Source organism: Taudactylus pleione, unplaced genomic scaffold, assembly GCF_031769625.1.
Source record: "Taudactylus pleione unplaced genomic scaffold, aTauple2 ptg000637l, whole genome shotgun sequence".
Taxonomy (NCBI): Eukaryota; Metazoa; Chordata; class Amphibia; order Anura; family Myobatrachidae; genus Taudactylus; species Taudactylus pleione.
Genome location: NW_028285039.1, coordinates 3,993,193 through 4,014,425, shown reverse-complemented (window position 1 = coordinate 4,014,425; position 21,233 = coordinate 3,993,193). Strand labels below are relative to the sequence as shown.

Genomic DNA, 21,233 nt, shown 5'->3' with positions numbered 1-21,233 from the left:
TCACCTGTATTGATCTGTTGTTTCAAACTGTTTCTATTATTTCACAAATTAACCTTAAAATACTGTGATATACTTGTTTCTGACTTGGAGACATGGTAAATCTTGGTGCAGTTTGTGTTGATTATCTGACTAATAGTTTACATTTCATAGGTGGCCACTTTATTTCACCTTGACCATACGGAAAAAAGCCATATACAGAAAAAAGCCACATACAGAAAAAAGCCACATCTTTGCAAAGGTGCCAAAATGGGGTTGGGGAGGATACGAATTACTCAGAGCCTGAGCTTGTCTGGGGGCCTAGGACATCCATGGAGGAGGAGGAATGTCTCTCTCTCTTGGCAAGCACGGTATTTTTACTACATATTTTAACAAGTGGGTGTGACCTTACCCGTGTTTGACCACTCCCCTCATCTACTGCTGAACCTGGGCCTGCAGTATGTCTCAGCACCTGTGGATGAACTTGTCCTGTAAATTATTTCCATAATTGTAAATTGAGATTGCTGGATTTACCGTTGGAGGGGAAGGTCATTACACTACTATTCACTTATATGTCCATCAGCACCTGGTTATCATTCAGCGTTTCTTTTAAAATGTATATATTTTTATTATGTGGTACATATGGTTTGATTGATTTTAAATTTATACATAAATTCAATATTTGATTTTCAATTAAAAACGTATGTGGTCGTGTCTAGTGTTGCTTTCTGTTACATCTAATCTCATTTTCAATGGGTATATATTTTATATAGCACAGATCCTTTGTTACTGTATTTGTCTGTTTAGTGTGAGATTGGGAGGCAGTGCACACACCTCTCTTCGGAACTTACTGTTTTATTTAGTTGTACTTCAACTTATAAAACCATTTTTTTAATTAAGCATTTATTTATAAGAGCCTGAAAGTGTTTTGAGCGTTACCATGTAAGAGATGTTATGTACTGACACCTTATAATATAGAGCAGGGGTGGCAAACATGCAGCTCTCTAGCTGCCCTGGAACTGCATATCCCAGCATGCCCTGCCACAGTTTTAGCATGCCCTAATAGCAAAACTGTGTCAGGGCATGCTGGGATGTCTAGTTCCACTGCAGCTGGAAGGCCGCATGTTTGACACCCCTGGTATAATGACTTTAATTTTTTGCTTTTTGTAGTGTAGAGGATGCTATGGGCTTTGCTGCCTGACAGCACTAAGGCCACAGGTTCAATTCCAGTCAGATGGTTTATTTACTAAGTGGCAGCTAGCAAAAGCCACCACTGTCCAGCGTGGTTAAGTCTGAAATTTAAAGGACACCTTGTGTTTGCTATTACAAGCATTGCTCTTTAAAATGTTGGGCTTAAACACACTGGTAAGAAAATAAACCCCCAGGGACTCAACTGTGCGGATCTGATTGTAAAAATTGTGTGTTTTTCCTGTGTCTGCATTGGTTTTCTCAGGATCCTCCAGTTTCCTCTCATATTCCATAAATAGGGTATTAGGTTAAATAGCTTCTGAAAAAAAAATTAACCATAGAAAGTATGTACAGTATGTCCATGTGATAGAAAATATAGATTGCAAGCTTGGCTGATGTGAATGACTAAACATTCTCTGTAAAGCACTAAGTATATAAATAATTGCTAATAAATACATTTTAATAAAATGTATTTAACTATACATGGGACTACGTGCTCTTTTAGGATAATGTGAGAAATGCCATCCAAAAATGCTTTTAAATAAATGCTATTAGAGAGTATTTATATTCTAACTGAGCTATTACACACATTTACAGCAGTAAACAATCACAGTTCTTATGACATACTGCTGTCACTGCTTGTGGGTGCGAACTTCTGCTCATCTGCCAGCCTTATTAAGTCACCCTAGGCTGTGGCCTTGGCAATCATTCACAAAATCTGGGGCTGCGTAGAAGTAAATTGTCTCTGGAAGGAATGTTAGAAAAATAGAGACAATTTCTGGATAGTTTATAAAAGTAGCAAAACATTTTTTGGAAGGTAGGAAAAAGGGTTAACATTTGCTATGCATAATGCTAACCGCTCTTCTTTGAAGAATAATCGTATTTGTGAGTCGTGTATGAAGAATGTTTTGGTTCCGTGAGAGACCTTTGAAAATCTGTGTCCTCAGAGAACAAGTGAAAGATAAATACCATTTCAAAGTGATAATATAACAAAAGCAAGACACAATAGCTAAAAGAACTCAATTATTTTTGTGATATTCTATGACACAGCAAATGGACAAATCCAGCAGTCACAGTCCAAGTACCTTTTGTCCTCCTTTTTTATTTTTTCATTACAAGGATAATCAGATGGTTCCTACTGCTTTTTCCCAATATGAGTATTACCCCCGATCTTAAGAGATAAAGTTATATTAAACTGCTTGTAGAAATAATATTACTCTACTAAACATCTCACGTGACCATTGAGGCGAGAGATGATGTGCCAAGAGATCATGGTCCATGTCAGCTGCACATTCATGCTGCCAATCTCCGGTTCCACAACATCCCAAAGGTGTTCAATTGATCTGGGATCTATTGGTTGTGGAGGCAATTTGGAGTACACTGATCCAATAGCGGATTTACCACTAGGCAATACAAGCAGTTGCCAAGCGCCCTGCAGGTCCCAGGAGGCCCACCGGCAGGGCCATATAACGGAGGGCCCTGGCAGGCTAACAGTGCATTGATAGGACAGCTGCCGGATGCTGGCTCCAGCTTGCTGCTCTGTGGAAGAGAATACCCCGCTGAAGCAAGCTAACACTGCTGCCTTCAGGCAGAGGGCGTGGTGTTGGCGGAGCCACCAGTGCTGAGGAGGAGCCCATCACCTTTAGCACCGCCCTCAACACGGAGTGACAGTGGAAGATAACGGCCCCTCCATTCAAGAATAACATCTATGGCCACACACTACAGTAAGTAACCTGTGCTCCTCCCCCACCTCTGTCCTTCCATTATATGCTTGTCTGTCTCCCCTGGTCTGTGTGTATGTCTCCATGTCTCCCTCCCCCCACCAGCAGTGTGTATGGCCCAATGCCCCCTCTCCCCACCATCAGTGTGTACATGTCCCCCTCGCCCTAGTACCGGTGTGTATGTCTAAATGCCCCCCCCCCCAGTCACCAGTGTGTATTTTTTCATGCCCCCCTCCCAGTCACAGGTTTGTGTGTCTCCATGTCCCCCCCAGTAATGGTGTGTATGTCTCCATGTCTCCCCAGACTCCAGTGTGTCTCTGTATCATCTTTGTTTGTGTATCTGGCCTATGTTTTACCTTCTTCCTTTGCCTGTGTCTTCCATTACTCCTTTTAATTCTGTCCCCCCAGCTAAATCTATTATTTATCCCCCACCACCCACCTTTCCATTTTGCCCCTACCACTGTTCCTCTTACCCAGCTCCTCATTCCGCCACCCCTTTCTATTTTCACTTGTCCCTCCTTCTCCCCTTACCTTCCTCTTCCTTTTCTACTGAAGGCAATGAAGTCCTGCTGGGCGACGATCAGAAGTAGAGATGTGCGCCGACCCTCGTGTTTTGGTTTTGGCTTTGGATCTGGATCTCCCCTGGTTTTGGATCTGGATTGGTTTTGCCAAAACCTCACCTCCGTGTTTTGTTTTTCGGTTTTGGTTTTGGATCTGGATTTTTTCTTAAAATATCATAAAAACAGCTAAAATCACATAAAATGGGCCTGTTTTTGTTCCTACAGTATTATTAACCTAAAATAATATATATACATATAGTTATATACACATATACCCAGCACTACAATATGATTTAAAGTCAATTAATGATAGACGGTTTTAAAATCAATAAACAAGCATTTATTAAATCATCTAAAATGAATAATGGTATGACATGTCTTAATACAAGACTGACAAATAAAACACATGTGAATAAAGAGAATTGAGTTAAACAGACAGTATGAGTACGCTCCTAGGATAATGGTGTAAAAATAGAAAGAGAAGGTGAAATGTTCTCCTTATTATGTCCCAAATGAAAGGTTAATTAGCAGCAGAATGAGCTTTACCAAACTGATGGCTGAAATAGCTTGGAAGGAAATCCTCTGGAATCCAGCGAATCCACAAGGAGGGCTGAAGCACAATCCACAAGGAAAAATCCACTACCGCAATGATGGTATCAGAAGGGCACAGGGAGTCTAAAGGTGATAATCCAAAAGGTCCCAGGAGTCCAGATACTGTGTTCAAATAGTCTCAATGCGCTTCCCTGAGCTATGGACGCTCAGTTTCCTCAGGAATGTATGTTCATTGTCAGGGCAATCCCCTTATTATACCCATATAGTAATGAGAAAATCATGCACACGTGTCAAGTAAAAATAAATAAATTAAAAACCATCCATCAAAGACTATTTAACTAATGTACTAATATCGGAGGCAATCTTTCCCAATCCCATCTGACAAGAATATATATATATATATACACAATAATAAAAAGTTAAACGTGACATACCCCTTCAGAATTGATTAAGTTCTTATTCACCTGGGTACCGCCGATCACGTGACCACTGGTTGTCACGTGGTATACTGGCTAGCAATGAATTTGCACATTTGTAAACAAACCCCCTTTCGGTCCACATATAATGATCCTGATACCTTCTCTTTTTATCTTTACACCATTATCCTAGGAGCGTACTCATACTGTGTGTTTAACTCAATTCTCTTCATTCACATGTGTTTCATTTGTCAGTCTTGTATTAAGACATGTCATACCATTATTCATTTTAGATGATTTAATAAATGCTTGTTTATTGATTTTAAAACCATCTATCATTAATTGACTTTAAATCATATTGTAGCGCTGGGTATATGTATATATAACTATATGTATATACAGGCCCTTTGAGAGCCACGGCGGGCCTGGGTAATAGGGGGCGTGGCCTAATCCAAAAAAAAAAAGATTTGCAGCGCACTGGGGAGGGGGGCGCTCTGGGCCCCCTCAGCCCTGCTCAAAGCCAGGGGGCCGCGATCAGTGTGATCGCTCCCCCCCACAGGCATAGGAGACTGCTGTGGCTGCCACGAGCAGTCTCCACTGCAGCTCAGCACACGCTGTGTGCTGGGCTACTGAGAGGTAGGGGGAGCGGCGCCGGACCCGGGGCCCCGCCGGGCCCCTCAGGAAGCCCAGGCCCCAGTAATCTGTACCCGCTCCCCCCCCTCTCGGCGCCCCTGTGTATATTTATTCTTTTTTGTTCTTGACTTGTTGGGACTGACTTATCCCTTATCCAACTGCTTCTCTGACAGCGAGATACAACATATCCCTAGTATTATTAACCTCAGTAACATTTATTTCCAATCATTTCCAATCAATTTTGACCACCTCACAATATTATTTTTTTCATCTAGTTAAGGCCAAAAGTTTGCATCCAGCTAGCTGGCTGACTAAGCTAAGTGACACAGTGGGCGGCACTAACATGTGGCAGTTCAGCTTCCAAGTTCCAACATGGATGCAGCGTGTTATACAGTGTGGGTTGGATACACCAATAGTGCACTTACAACGACAGCAGTGTCGGCAGGGGGGGTGCTGGCGGTGTCCTCAATGCGAGAGTGCCAGTGGTGTCCTCAATGCGGAAATGCAGTCAGTGTGGTGGTGTTGGCAGAGTGGGGGCCTGGCAGTGTCCTGAGTGTATAGTGCCGGCAGTGTCAGCAGAGCAGGGGTACCAGTGGTGTCCTCAGTGCAGGAGTGCTGACAGTGTCGGCTGTGCAGGGATGCCCTCGGTGTGGGAGTGGCAGCAGTGCGGGGTCATGACAGAGTCCTCAATACGTGGGGTAGTAGTGTGTGGGTGCTGGCGATGTCCTTAATGCAGGGTGCCGGTGGTGTCGGCAAAGCATGGGTACAAGCGGTGTCCTCAGTGCATGTGTGCTGACAGTGTCGGCAGTGCAGGGGTGCCGGTGGTGTCCTCAGTGTGGGAGTGCCAGCAGGGTCGGCAGTGTGGGGTTGCTGACGGTGTCCTCAGTACGTGGGGCAGCAGTGCAGAGGTGCCGGCAGTTTCATCAGCGCAGGGTGCCGGTGGTGTCGGCAGAGCGGGGGTGCCAGCTGTGTCCTCAGTGCATGTGTGCTGACAGTGTCGGCAGTGCAGGGGTGCCAATGGTGTCCTCAGTGTGGGAGTGCCGGCAGTGTGGGGTCGCTGACGGTGTCAGTACGTGGGGCAGCAGTGCAGGGGTGCCGGCAGTGTCCTCAGTGCAGGGTGCCGCCAGTGTCAGCAGAGCGGGGGTGCCAGTGGTGTCCTCAGTGTGGGGGTCCTGATGGTGTTGGCAGTGCATGGCTGCTGGTGGTATCCGCAATGCAGGGTCCCAGCAGTGTCGGCAGCGGGGGTGTTGGCAGCCGTGGATGCTGCCAGTGGGGGTCGGCAGCAAGGGGTGTCGGCAGCGGTGGGTGCCGGCGGTATTAGGTAGCAGGGGATGGGTGGGCCGCTCTTCTCCTTCCTGTGCCCATATTCAATGGGCTTAAGGCTGATTGGCTGAGAGCCGTGACAGACGGCTCTCTCAGCCAGTCAGAGTTAAGCCCGCTTAATACAAAACCTTTGCGACCCGACAGCGGGATCGCAAGGTTTTGCCTCGGGAGAGGGATCTGGGGCAGGCAGGGAGATCCGAGTTTGGCTCGGATCGCCCTGGATCCCCGAAATTCGGGTGGGTTCGGTTCTCTGAGAACCGGACCCGCTAATCTCTAATCAGAAGTGGTGAGGAGAAACCAGAGCATGCCAGGTAAGCACAATCTTCTCTTTTTAAATTATTTTTCTTCTCTATAATGCTGCTGTCGCTGGTGAAAACCCTGACAGCAGTAAGATATGCCAGTAAAGCTTCCCCATATGAACAGCACAGGTAATTTGGCAGTACCTTTATCGCCACAATACCTGTTCTTTCAGCAGATTAAAATTCTTTAAAAAATGCTTTATTGCTTGCAAAATATTTGTAGTTTATGTAGAAATGTTATTTATTTATTTTTTCTTGTAGGGACGGGTGGGGGTCCCCAGACCAGTAACTTTCCTAGGACCTGATGAAGTGTAAATCCGCCTCTGCACTGATCTCATTGTCAGGTTCCTGAACTCAGTGTGTGCTTTGTGACATGGTGCGTGTTATTAGAAGATTGGGAGATTATTACCATAAAAGCATGCACATGGCTAGCTACAATAAACACCATTATACCACACCAGTCTTCACCATTGAGCAGGGAAGGGCGGGTCAGTGGCTTCATGTTTACACCAAATTTTGATACCATGATTTCCAATCTTCAACTGTACAGGTTTGGTGAGACTGTGAAACTGATTCAGAGATGGGCGCTAATGTGATCGCAGCTGTACACATGCGACACAGCTGCGAAAGTATGCTAATGTATGCAAATATCACCCGTGCATAAGGACGCCCACTGCTGCCCTTTTACCTGCGTGCAATGATGCATACCTGCGCAAATATCGGTAACATGGCTGCACATCGGCGGCCATCTTGACCTGCCGCTGCCTTGGGAGCTCCTGAGACAGGCAGAGCTGCATATGCACTCGCAGTGGACTAGTTTATGCAGGACAGACACAACTGCATTTCTCTGACAACCCCCAGTCACCAACTACAAACACTGACAACTTGTCACTCGCTCTGCGATGGATTCCTATGTGATCGCAGTGAGATCGCTGTGCAAGCGCAGTGCATGCGTAATCGCCTTTGTGTTCACCTCTGAATCAGGCCATGTGTCCACTATAGACTCATTTTCTGTTCTTAGCTGCTAAGAGTAAGGTGGTGAAGGCCATTACTCACTTATTCTCCTGGAAATCTTTGCTGTATTTATTGCTATTGACCACTCTCTTCTCATACAAACACTACAATCCCTAGGTCTTCAGGACACAGCCCTATCCTGGTTCTCATCCTATTTATCTAATTACATTTTCAGTGTGTTTCTCTGGATCCACCTCCTCTTTGCTTCCTCTATCAGAGGGAATATCGCTAAACTCAGTCCTAGGTCCTCTGCTTTTCTCAATCTACACCATGTTTCTTGGTAAACTAATCAGCTGTATGTGGATTATACTGACATCTACCCATCCGCCTCGCCACCTCAAACTTAAGTTTACCAAAACAGAATAATATTGCCATCAGCAAATAGTAGTTACAGATGTGTCCTCGTACACCTAGCGTCTATATGTCGCGAGATGCTTGGAAGTGTAGCGTACCGTCTTTTTTCTTAAATGTTACATCTTATTGGCATGGAAGATGCAGCAAAACAGTGCTCAATGCAATCTGTACTAGAGACGCTGGGCTGCGAATGTAACTGCACAGGAAAGGGTTTAACACATACAAAGTTGCAGATGAAGCACAATGAGACTTGGCGTGTGAAAAAGCCATGGCCGCTGCATCATAGCACTTAATAGACAGATTCAGACTCATTTGCACACAGATGTATAAATATCACACATTAAATTGATCAGTGTAATCTAGCAGAGGTTTTGTTGCTTCCATTTGTTTTATGTATGCAAATGAGACACACATTTTGAGTGAGAAAGACACGGTGCGGCCGAGTCGTGCAGGACCTGTTTCTCCAAAACTGGCTGTTTGGCCCAACTGAAGCCACAGTGTATATGAGGACACATCTGTCCCACTCCCTACATGATATCTATATCACTATTGATAACACAACAATCAACTCTACCACTTAAGCTCGTTGCCTAGGTGTTATCCTTGATTCTGAACTTCCTTTGTTCTCCACATTCAATCTGTTTTCAAATCCTGTTACATACATCAGAGAAACATATCCAGAATACACCCATGTCTTATACAAGACACTGCAAAAACTTTCATTCATGCCATACTTGCCGACTATTAATTCATCTTTTCCGGGAGCCGCCCGGTCCTCTCGGCTTCGGGGGGGCGGGGCCAGGCTACAGATGAATAAGGCAATTTGCAGGTTCGGGAGGAGGGGGCGGGGCTAAATAATGCGATGCACATTATTTTGCTCCGCCCCCTGCATACAGACCCGCAAATTTGTCCTAAAATCTCCCCATCCTGCCCACTTCACTAGGAAGTGAGCAGGATGCGGGAGATATGCCTACTCTTTCGGGGGTGCGCGGGGTTACCAGAAAAATCGGGAGCCTCCTGCGACTCCCGGGAGAGTAGGCATGTATGATTCATGCTCTTATCTCCCGCATTGATTATTACAATAGTCTCCTTACTAGTCTTGTTAGAAACAGACTTTCATCCCTACAGTCTATGTTAAATGCAGTTGCTAGGCTGATCTTCCTCGCAAAATATTCATCTTATACTACAATGGTTGCCTGTTTTTTTTACTGAAATCAGTTGCTGATGGGAACATTGTCCCCTTTGCAGCGCTGCTGTGGGGGACAAAGACAAATGTCCCCCTTTGCAGCGAATTGGCTGTATGACTCCAGTGCACCTATGATCAGCAGCCCTGAGACCCAATGGGATTAGAGATGGTTTATTTGTTGTCCAATCCAGGCATGGGGGTGGGGCCAGAGAGGCTGCTGAGTGTTTTCAGGATTGCTGAGTCTTGCAGTCGGAGCAGAGCAGCAGAGTGAGCTGTGGCTCTGCCGGGGGATGGACGTTCTGCACCAATACTTGAGACTAGGTGAACAAACATGGTCAATACTGGCCAGGGTCAATTGCTGAGGGGACACGGACAGTGCCCCCTTTGCAGCATGTGGCATCACGCATAGATTTTTTACAAAAATGTTATTGGGGGAGGGGGCGTGGTCATGCCTTACGGATCTGGCCATGCACCCTCCCCCCCCAGTACCCATGCCCATGCGTGCTCTTGGCGCCCCTGATTATACAGAAATTATTGGTTATAGGAGTTATTGTCTCTTTCCTGTCAGGATAAACCAGTCTATACATTTTCCTCTGACCTCTGTCATTAATCACACATTTATACCTACAGAACCCTCATTTTGGTCAACTGAACCTCTTGACCATATCTGCATATCTGCATGCTATAATGCAATGAGTTGCTGCCACATGATTCGCTGATTAGTTATTTACATTAACAATCAGGTGTATAGGGCTATCTAATAAAGTGACCACTATCAGAGCCGTAACTATAAAGTTACCACTATCAGAGCCGTACCTAGATTTTTTGGTGCCCTGTGCCAGAGAGAGCATTGGTGCCCCCACCCCTCCCATTTTTTGAATAGGGACATAAGATAGTGCAACTGAAAAAGGACCATGGCCTCATGGGGAAGGGCCAGGAAAGAGATAGGGGATGCCAGGAGATGCTTGGGATAAAAGAAGAGGAAACTACAAGTGAGAATGATAATAAACAGGAAAATTGACAGGCCCAACAGTGCCCCCTGCCCTGTGGTGCCCTGTGCCATGGCACTGGTCACACTACCCTAGTTATGGCCCTGACCGCTATAATAAATACAAAGCTATAGGCAGTATAACCAGAGATGAGGGGACCATTTCAGTCTGAATTGGATGTTGTATTCCATATTCTGCCACAGGTTGTGCATAGATTGGACACATTATAATGCATCAAAGGCTTCCTGTGCCAATAGGAAATTGTTCAAACAAATAAAAATACCATGTTAGTCATAAGACTGATAAGAAAGTTCAGCACTTTTGACAACAGTGATTTAAAAACAGTACCATTAATGGAAAGCTCTATAGGAAACACTGCAAGATTGCCTAAGACTGCTTTTGACACAACACAAATGTTATAGTTACACACAATGTTTATGCATATAAAATGCAAGAATACAAACATGATGAAGGATTACAGGCAAATGAATAAATGTAATGGGATCAAAGCATTTAGAGAGCGGCAGTGATTCACATTGATTTAAAAAACAATTGGTTTATACTGATGAAACATTCTCAGTGTTGAATGTTGTATGTTCTGGAATGACAATTCAGGCCTCTATTACCCTTGAAATGTCCGCGTTAACTCTCCCTAAACATATATGGTATATACAACCTTGAAAACAGAGCAAGGTAATCCAATCACTAAATCAAACTGACCATTCTAAAGCTTCACTGCTCTAATGCTTGTCGTATGATATGATATGATATCGGAACCCTGCTGCGCCCACTACCCTCTTCCTTTGTGGAGAAAGAGTTAAATATTGCTAAACAAAAGACAAAATAATAGCTCTCTGATAAAAGTAACGCAGGGTTTGATGATGTTCCAGCACTGTGCAGCATGGATGGAAATCTAGAGAAGACTGAGCAGCTTTATTTTCTAGCTAGAAACAGCAAGGTGGTGTTTTGTTTTTGGTCCTTATACAGAGAAGAACAAAAGTTGCAGGTGCACTTATCATTGTAGATTGCAACAATGTCACTCAGGTAATTAAGGGTTTCGATAAATGTATTCCAGGAACTCTTAAATGTCATGCCACAAGAGGAACACTTCATGCACGCCTCTAGTGTACAGCAGCACAATATTGGTATACTAATCCAGTATGTGCTCTATTCAAAGCAAGCTTTACCAGGGCTAATACACGTTCATTTACACACAGATAGCGCATATAACTAATCTCAACATTAGGCAGCACTCATTACAGAGTAGTTAATGGTTTCACTGTGTATGATAACGTACTTTAATATGCGAGTATCATGTACTTGAAAAGCTATATAGGCAGCAATGTGCAGCGTGCATTGATTTTTTAGACAAGACTATAATTGGTGTGAACCCTTAATGCTGTGTTTTTCCAAGGCACTTATAAAAATGAATTGATATTTCTGAAGGAACATGTGTTTTCAGCCTCCAGCATCTCCATATCATGTGAATTCATGTTTCAGATATCCCTGATGGCTTAAGGAAAGGAAAGAATCCAACTCATTTCAGATTGCGGCTATCTTCCTTCTTTTTCTATTACTTAAAGTAGTAAAGTATAAAAATCAATGCAAAAGTAAAGCATTACACATAAACTTATGTGAGAAAAGCCACTGGTGTTTTACCAGAAAGGGCATTTCTCAATTTATTAATAAAGTAACTCTTAGATAAAATAGATATCTGTGGTGCTCATCTAACTACAGAATGTGATACGCTGCTTGTCCCGTACATTGGCCCTGATTCAGAGCCGGACGCTCTTTCAGAGCACTCGCTCTGAATCAGGGCAGCAATTTTTTTTTTTGTTAGCCGGCCTCCTGGCCGCTCGCTAAGCTGTGGGTGACCACTCACAGTTTTTGCGACCATCACGACCATTGGGCTTGCGACGAGACCCTTGTGGTAGGGACTCGTCCATCGCAAGCCCCAGTGAGATTCCGGCTCTAATAGAGGGAATGCCTCCATTTGGCCAGCCACCCCCCTGCCTGCCTCCAAAACGGGGCGAGCTGTCAATCACAATCGACAGCTGCCCCTTATTGGTGCGAGACCCGTAGCGACGGAGCGTCCGTCGCTGGCCGGGTCTCACGCATGTGCAGTGGGGGACCATCGACCCGCTTGCGAGCTCTGTGCGCTCTGAATCAGGACCATAGACTGTTACCTTTATGGGTAGAAATGGTTACTACAATTTACTAAGTGACAAAAGCATAGCTTAGCTTGAGTTGGCAGTACCCTAATAGCTGTGTCATCTCCGACGGGTCAAAATAAATTTTACATACACAGCCACTGGGCACATTTCACCCTGACCATCCCCAGAGGTGCACGATTTTCACCGCTTGCTCCAAAAGAGACACATATTGGTAAATTGTGGCACTAACAAGGTCTGTATATCTGGCATAAGTGGTGATAATGATTTGTAGCTAGGCCGTATGAATTAATAAATCAGACCCCTTAGTTTTTATTTAGAAGCTTGCTAAACTTTATCTTCTCTTAAAAGACAAAAACATCAGCAATACAAGGACATAACACCACTGGGACATGTGTTTTCCTTTTATTTATAGGGTCATAGAAACATTAGGCATACTGTCTCTACAAGCACCACCCTCCATTCACACCGATACCTGAGAGTGCAGTCTGTCTTATCCACTCCTCAATATCAGTGCCCATGCCATAGCTCCATCTCCACCATACTGTATGTTATGGCTCTTTTCATGAAGCTCTGAAAAGCCCTAAATGGCTAGTTTTTGGAGATAGGGCTTTTGTATAAATCAAATGTGCTTCCAGTGGCAGTAAAGGTAAAAATGCTTTATAACTAAAATAAAGCATTTTTCCATTCTTTAAATACATCATTTTATTTTCGATGATGGCGCCGGTCGCGAGGGAATCACAACTCGTTGTCCAGCAGCCAATAGGGAGCAGCTGCTCCTGATTGGCTGTCGTTCTGCAAGCTCTGATTGGCTCACGGCCGGCGCCATATTTGAAATGCTGCCGGCGCTGTTTCTCCCTGGCTGCAGGGGCAATCTGAACCAATGCCATCTGGGCCCCCCACTCTCTCGGGGCCTGGGACTCCAGTCCCGGCAGTCCTACCACTGATGGTGGCCCATATAGAATATATTGATTCATATGTTGTGCAGCACCGTTGATCTCTGCATAATATACACTACATTTAGAACATACAAAATCTGATAGTTCCAGAACGATGCATGGATATTGTCCTGGATTCAGCAAATACACAATTATTTGAATGTCAGTTGCATTTGTCAGCACACAATAAGACAACCGCCAAACAGTTTCCTTATTGCGAGCCAATTGAATTTTGAAAATGTCTACATATCAGATTTACTATCTGTTTGCTAAGCTTAAGACACTGGGGGTCATTCAGACCGGCTTGCAAGCAAACGATGCTCGCAAGCGGGTCGATGTTTGCCGAATGCGCATGCGGACGACGGAGGGTGCTCCGTCGTGCGCATGCGCGAGACCCGGCGAGCGACGAGAAATACGAAAGGGGGCGTGCTGTCGATGGTGAGTGACAGCATGCCCCCTTTGGTGGGCGTGCCGGGGGCATGGCGGCCAGACGGAGGTGTTCCCATGGGAACGCCTACCATCTGAGTCCGGCCTCACTGACATCAGTAATGATGTCAGTGGGAGTGACTTTGGCTCTGATAGAGCCAAAATCACTCCTGGGCTTGCGGCAGCGAGACCCTACCGCAGGGTCTCGTCGCAAGCCCGATGGTCGCGATGGTCAAAGACCATCGCGACCATCTCTTTGGCCGCTCGCATATGCTGTGGGTGGTCACACACAGCTATGCGAGCGGCCAGGAGGCCACTCCATTTTCAGGTAGGAGGGCAGTGATCCAGCTCTGAATCAGGCCCACTGTTCCTTACTGTTTATAAGGAATATATGCAGTGAAAATAATAAATTTAAATATTTGATAGCTTTTAAAATAGATTAGAAAAAAATCAGGAGTTGCTGAAAAAGTATTGCCTGATATCACTGACATGGTTAATAATAAACAGCAATAATATAGTCATATATTCCTTTTACAAGGATAAAAGACTGTACTTAAATGGTAATTTTTTGTTATAATATTCTATCAACATTGTCTCTGGTGGTCTAGTTGGAATCATCCTGAGGATTAGATTTATTGTAGCTAAAATGGGTTGAAAAGTACCTTTGACCTTTCTTTGAAATTTCTAAGAGGATGTGGGAAAACCTGCTTGATTTGAAATAGCAATTTCCACTTTCAGATCTTGAAGAATATTTCAGAGGTCTTAGGTCAATTTTGGGGAAGACAATTTATTTGGCGCAGAAACTGATGAACACCCTTTCAGAACCTATCTAAAACAGTCCTGAGTCTTTTAAATTGTATATCTGGAATACTAAGCATATTGGGTACTACGGATTATACTAAATTGTAAGCTCTTTCATGAGTAGACTCCGTTCTACACTTTGTTTTCACATCTGGGTTTATGTTTAGCTCTGATTTCCTTTCTTTCCGGTGCTGTTCATCAAACAAATTACCAACAATCATTGCCGGCTCAAGGCATATTTGACCAGTGCGGTTGAACAGGGGCGTCGCCCCATAAAGGGCGCACTCCTCCCAACCATTCCTGATTTCAGCGGGACAGTCCTCTTTTTTGAGCACTGCCCCGCTGTTCCACCCGAGGGGGAAGTCTCCCGCGGGATGTTGGGCACCTCCACCGCCGCAGCTGGCCCTGGAGAAGAGGAATTGATGCCACACGCATGCGCGCGACATCCATTCAGTGGAGGAAGAGGGTCGCCCCCAGCCTGACGGTAATGGGAGGCGTGCCATACGGGCACGCCCCCAAATAACGTCATTTAGGAGACATGGCATATGGTAATTAGGCCATGCTGCCATTTTCGGATTTGCGCAGATAACAGGCGGCTAAGTCTCGTCCTGCCCAGGGTGCGGCTCCCCCTAGAGCCGGCACGGCCAACAATAATAATACTGAGCATGAGACTGTAATTACACCCACATTGTATGTACAGAACTAAGGGGCAGAATTATTATCAGGGCACTTATGGAGGAGACGTAGGAAGCAACAACGCAGAGATGTATTAACATCTTGGCCTCCGGAGTGAGAGAGAGAGAAAACTCCCCCCTCCGTCAATCTCTGCAAGTCCCATAGTGCATCAGCCTAGTGCTCCTGGCCGGCCACAATGTGCGTGCGTAAGGTCTCACGCGCAGATGGACGGTGTCCCGCCGCCCTGTTCCCAGGAGTCACACACTGCGTGACAGAACACATACTAACAGGTAATCCTGCCTATATGTGAAAACATGATAAACCACAAAATTGAGCTTATCGTTTTTTTAAGTGATTGTGGAATGCTGTCACTACACAAATGTATGGCCACAGCGGTATCCTTGTGGAGCCATATAAGTGTCAAATTGTGCTGGATCTTGTGCATTTGACACTTATTTACTAAGTAGTATGCATCTCTGTGGGTGGACCACCCTTATTTGTACGCTTTCCATAGCTGTCCTTATCATCAGTGTGCGCTTGCACCAGCCCCCTACATTGCCATCTGAAAACATGTACAGTGATTATAATTACACATAAGCACAACTCTGCATAACCTATCATTTTGCTAACATGCTCTCACTGACCCAACCCTATGTGTAAACCCCTATTACCACCCAGCTATGCAGCTTCAGCCACAAATACAGATGCGACTGAGTTGTGTAGAGATCTGCATTGCCTATAGTTACGTAGACTCAGATCCACAGCATGCACAGAGCCAAAACCAAAAAGATACATCAGCAAAAACAATGTTCAGCGGGAAAGTTTCCAGAGACCGAGCTTCAGTCTAGTCAACCAAGGCCAAACCTGACGCTGTGGGGGACAGTCACTACGACTGGTGCAGAGTGACGAGGTGGTATTGCCCATAGTTAACCAACAGGTTATAACGGTAATTTTCTACTACAGATTAGAAAATGAAGCAAATATCTAGACAACTCCACATTTTAACTTGCACCAGTGTTTCATAAATGTTCTCATTGTACTATTAGTGAAGCAAAACGTTTGTAATATTTTTCTTTATCCTAAAATCAATATGAACTGGTTTCCTAAACATTAGTGATATAAAATATAAATGTTGACTTTGTTGTTGTAACGCTTCCATTGCTTTTCTTAATGTCCCACAATACGTCTGGTACAATTCTACTTTGAAAGTAGATTTAAAAGAAATCATACATTAATTATAGTGTAGCAACATTTTTTTGTTCCGTTCCAACCAATAATTTACATTAATGGATCAGTATGGCAGAAAGTAAGAATTTTAAGTACTATATGATCTTTTTGTTTATATTTTGTTTAATCATCTCTATCTATAATCTTACAAGGGCATATCCAATTGGGTTCAAGGTTTTGACCGTAAAAAAAATACAACCTCGCAACCAATTATGGATTACTGCGGGTATGCGCACTCCTGATACCTGCTGTTTAAAAAAACTGGTTGCTAAGTTTTTTGTGGTCAAAATCTTGCGGGACTGGATTTTTTTTTTAACAATGCCTGTGTACAGCTGCCCATGCTGTGTGCGGGGAGTGGGTGTAGTGTAGTGTGTGTAGGGAGCTGATGCAGGGTTAGGGGTAGTGTAGTGTAAAGAGTGGGTACAGGGATAGTGGCGACAGGTTAGAGTAGTGTAGATAGTGTGTGCGAGGAGCAGGTGCAGGGTTAGTGGTGGCAGTGCAGTGCAGTATAGTGTAGCGTGTGCAGGGAGGCTGATGCAGGGTTAGCGGTAGTGTGTATAGGGAGTGGGTACAGGGATAGTGGCGGAAGTGTAGTGTAGTGTAGGTAGTGTGTGCAGGGAGGCTGATGGTGGGTTAGCGGTAGTGTGTATAGGGAGTGGGTACAGGGATAGTGGCGACAGGTTAGAGTAGTGTAGATAGTGTGTGCGAGGAGCAGGTGCAAGGTTAGTGGTGGCAGTGCAGTATAGTGTAGTGTGTGCAGGGAGGCTGATGCAGGGTTAGCGGTAGTGTGTATTAGGAGTGGGTACAGGGATAGTGGCGGAAGTGTAGTGTAGTGTAGGTAGTGTGTGCGGGGAGCAGGTGCAGGGTTAGTGGTGGCAGTGCAGTGCAGTATAGTGTAGTGAGTGCAGGGAGGCTGATGCAGGGTTAGCGGTAGTGTGTATAGGGAGTGGGTACAGGGATAGTGGCGGAAGTGCAGTGTAGTGTAGGTAGTGTGTGTAGGGAGGCTGATGGTGGGTTAGCGGTAGTGTGTATAGGGAGTGGGTACAGGGATAGTGGCGGAAGTGTAGTGTAGTGTAGGTAGTGTGTGCGGGGAGCAGGTGCAGGGTTAGTGGTGGCAGTCAGTATAGTGTAGTGTGTGCAGGGAGGCTGATGCAGGGTTAGAGGTAGTGTGTATAGGGAGTGGGTACAGGGATAGTGGTGTAAGTGTAGTGTAGTGTAGTGTAGATAGTGTGTGCGAGGAGCAGGTGCAGGGTTAGTGGTGGCAGTGCAGTGCAGTATAGTGTAGTGTATGCAGGGAGGCTGATGCAGGATTAGAGGTAGTGTGTATAGGGAGTGGCTACAGGGATAGTGGCGGAAGTGTAGTGTAGTGTAGGTAGTGTGTGCGGGGAGCAGGTGCAGGGTTAGTGGTGGCAGTGCAGTATAGTGTAGTGTATGCAGGGAGGCTGATGCAGGGTTAGAGATAGTGTGTATAGGGAGTGGGTACAGGGATAGTGGCAGAAGTGTAGTGTAGTGTAGGTAGTGTGTGCGGGGAGCAGGTGCAGGGTTAGTGGCGGCAGTGCAGTGCAGTATAGTGTAGTGTGTGCAGGGAGGCTGATGCAGGTTTAGAGGTAGTGTGTATAGGGAGTGGGTACAGGGATAGTGGTGTAAGTGTAGTGTAGTGTAGTGTAGATAGTGTGTGCGAGGAGCAGGTGCAGGGTTAGTGGTGGCAGTGCAGTGCAGTATAGTGTAGTGTATGCAGGGAGGCTGATGCAGGATTAGAGGTAGTGTGTATAGGGAGTGGCTACAGGGATAGTGGCGGAAGTGAAGTGTAGTGTAGGTAGTGTGTGCGGGAAGCCGGTGCAGGGTTAGTCGTGGCAGTGCAGTAGAGTGTAGTGTGTGCAGGGAGGCTGATGCAGGATTAGAGTGGGTACAGGGATAGTGGCGGAAGTGTAGTGTAGTGTAGGTGGGGAGCGGGTGCATGGTTAGGGATAGTGGGGTTAGAGGTAGTACACGTTCTGGGATCGGGCACTCTGCGACGCTGTAGAAAAGATGGAGTATGAGGAACGTGTAGCAGAAGGTGATTAATTAAATTCAGCTAAATGGAAACTTTCATTTTCTTATTTATTCATTGGGGGATTGGATACCAAAAATCTCGCACTTGCAGAAGAAACCATGCAGGTGCGAGATTTTTGGTAAATTTGCACCTAATTGGATGTTCCCCTAAATGGTGCATTCAGTATTCAGTAATGTTTCTCCAAGTTTTCATGCACTTGAGAAATGACAGAGTGTGTCCATGATATTTGAGGTTTGAAACTGTAGCACAATACTTTTGGCTCTAATAAAGCTTTGTACTTTAAATGTTACGAGCTTGACCCAAAGGCCGAGGGCTAGTACAATTACTAATAGAAGACACACTGTACCTGGTTTCCAGTGGTACATTACTGTTGAGTACCCAGCTGTCCTGAAGCTGAACTGACTCTGGAGTTGTGGCCAGATCATTAGGAGCTGGAGCTGGTGCATGAATCTGGTTTCGTCTGTTAGTCAGAGAGTTCTTGTTGAGGGAGTTGGCTGAAGAATGGTGATGAGATAAAGTATGATTGTGTGGAGGAGGAAGAGGAGGTCGGAGCGTTGACTGGCTATGATGGTTTGTGGGGCCTGGAAAAATAGAAAGAATCAGTGTTACTACCATACCGTAATATTATTATTATTATTTATTTATATGGCACCACAAGTGTCCGCAGCGCCTTACAAAGAACATAAACAAATAGGTTGGTTAGTGACTTACAGTACAATATAATACAGGATGAGGAAAACCCAGATAAGCAACAGGGCATAAGCAACCAAGTGTTAGGTGCCCTAGTGGGGAGTAGCTTTTCTTTCTGTTACGCTGTGGATAGAAGACATTTAGCTGCACACATTGTGACCTTAATTTGTGACTCAATAATTTGAACATTTTAAATGCAGTTTGACAAAAATGATTAAAATCATAGGTGTTTCTACCCTGCCATAGTGCTGCACCGTGCATGGCCAAATGGCAGACTGGTACTGTATGACTGGCACAGTTGCAGCACCTGCTTATGTTAAAAAAATTATATTTTCATCCCAGTTAATATAGTGGATCTATTGCTGTATATTTATAGGGACATAAATGAGCAAAGCGAGGCAATGCCACATTTAGAGTACACTATAATATTCACCTAAAACAGACAGATGAGCCTCAGTTATAAAGTGACTGAATCTTTTGTCCAATTTGGCCACCCCACTTATTGCCTACTGAAGCAGTCAGCTGATGTGGACTACTGAAGCAGTCAGCTGATATGGACTACTGAAGCAGTCAGCTGATGTGGACTACTGAAGCAGTCAGCAGATATGGACTACTGAAACAGTCAGCAGATATGGACTACTGAAGCAGTCAGCTGATGTGGACTACTGAAGCAGTCAGTTGATGTGGACTACTGAAGCAGTCAGCTGATGTGGACTACTGAAGCAGTCAGCTGATGTGGACTACTGAAGCAGTCAGCTGATGTGGACTACTGAAGCAGTCAGCTGATGTGGACTACTGAAGCAGTCAGCTGGTATGGACTACTGAAGCAGTCAGCTGATGTGGGCTACTGAAGCAGTCAGCTGATGTGGACTACTGAAGCAGTCAGCTGATGTGGACTACTGAAGCAGTCAGCTGATGTGGACTACTGAAGCAGTCAGCAGATATGGACTACTGAAGCAGTCAGCAGATATGGACTACTGAAGCAGTCAGCTGATGTGGACTACTGAAGCAGTCGGTTGATGTGGACTACTGAAGCAGTCAGCTGATGTGGACTACTGAAGCAGTCAGCTGATGTGGACTACTGAAGCAGTCAGCTGATGTGGACTACTGAAGCAGTCAGCTGATGTGGACTACTGAAGCAGTCAGCTGATGTGGACTACTGAAGCAGTCAGCAGATATGGACTACTGAAGCAGTCAGCTGATGTGGACTACTGAAGCAGTCAGCTGATGTGGACTACTGAAGCAGTCAGTTGATCTGGACTACTGAAGCAGTCAGCTGATATGGACTACTGAAGCAGTCAGCTGATATGGACTACTGAAGCAGTCAGCTGATGTGGACTACTGAAGCAGTAAGCTGTTGTGGACTACTGAAGCAGTCAGCTGATGTGGACTACTGAAGCAGTAAACTGATGTGGACTACTGAAGTAGTCAGCTGATGTGGACTACTGAAGCAGTCAGCTGATGGCTGCACACAGTGGTAAATATCGGACATTGGCCATTTTCCACTAGGCACAAATAACATTTGATCATACATGCCAATATTTTACTAAAACACTCCAGAAGATTCTGGAGTGCAAGTGCTGGTTGGAGGTACGGGGGGCATGGAGCAGTCAGTCATCTCATTACAGCCCATCTCTGCTGCTCTGTACCGCAATTTGCAGCATCAGGTGGTGGGGCCACAATTATCGGATACACCACAAACTGCATCAACAAGGATCCAGTGCTCTAGATCTCTCTCGGGTGTCCGGGAAGTCTCACAGACATTCTGGTCCAGTAGGCATGCAACTATGGATTTAATTGATACTGAACAGATGTTGCTCATGCTTGCCAAATATTCTGGACCCAAACAAATCAATTTAGGCCTGTAAATAACTACATGGATGACAGCGTAATAGACTAAAATATGGTAATTTACAAGTCTGACAACTGGTAAAGTTATTGATTGGTAAAGACATCAAAGTATTGTCCCAATTTCAATGGCAATTTGTGAAAAGTGTTCCATTAGAAACAAATGGATTAAACTTGCCTTGACCACTATAGT

The 21,233-nt window shown here is 45.0% G+C and overlaps 1 protein-coding gene across 3 annotated transcripts in view; it reads right to left on the bottom strand.

Annotated features, from left to right (window-relative positions):
• Positions 1-21,233, bottom strand: part of TENM2 (teneurin transmembrane protein 2) — a 2,186,131-nt gene that overhangs the window by 704,475 nt on the left and 1,460,423 nt on the right. For all 3 annotated transcript variants that reach the window (XM_088454943.1, XM_088454942.1, XM_088454944.1), the window contains one exon: positions 18,849-19,083. In XM_088454943.1, the coding sequence (XP_088311069.1) occupies positions 18,849-19,083 (235 nt within the window). The remainder of the gene's footprint in view (positions 1-18,848; positions 19,084-21,233) is intronic.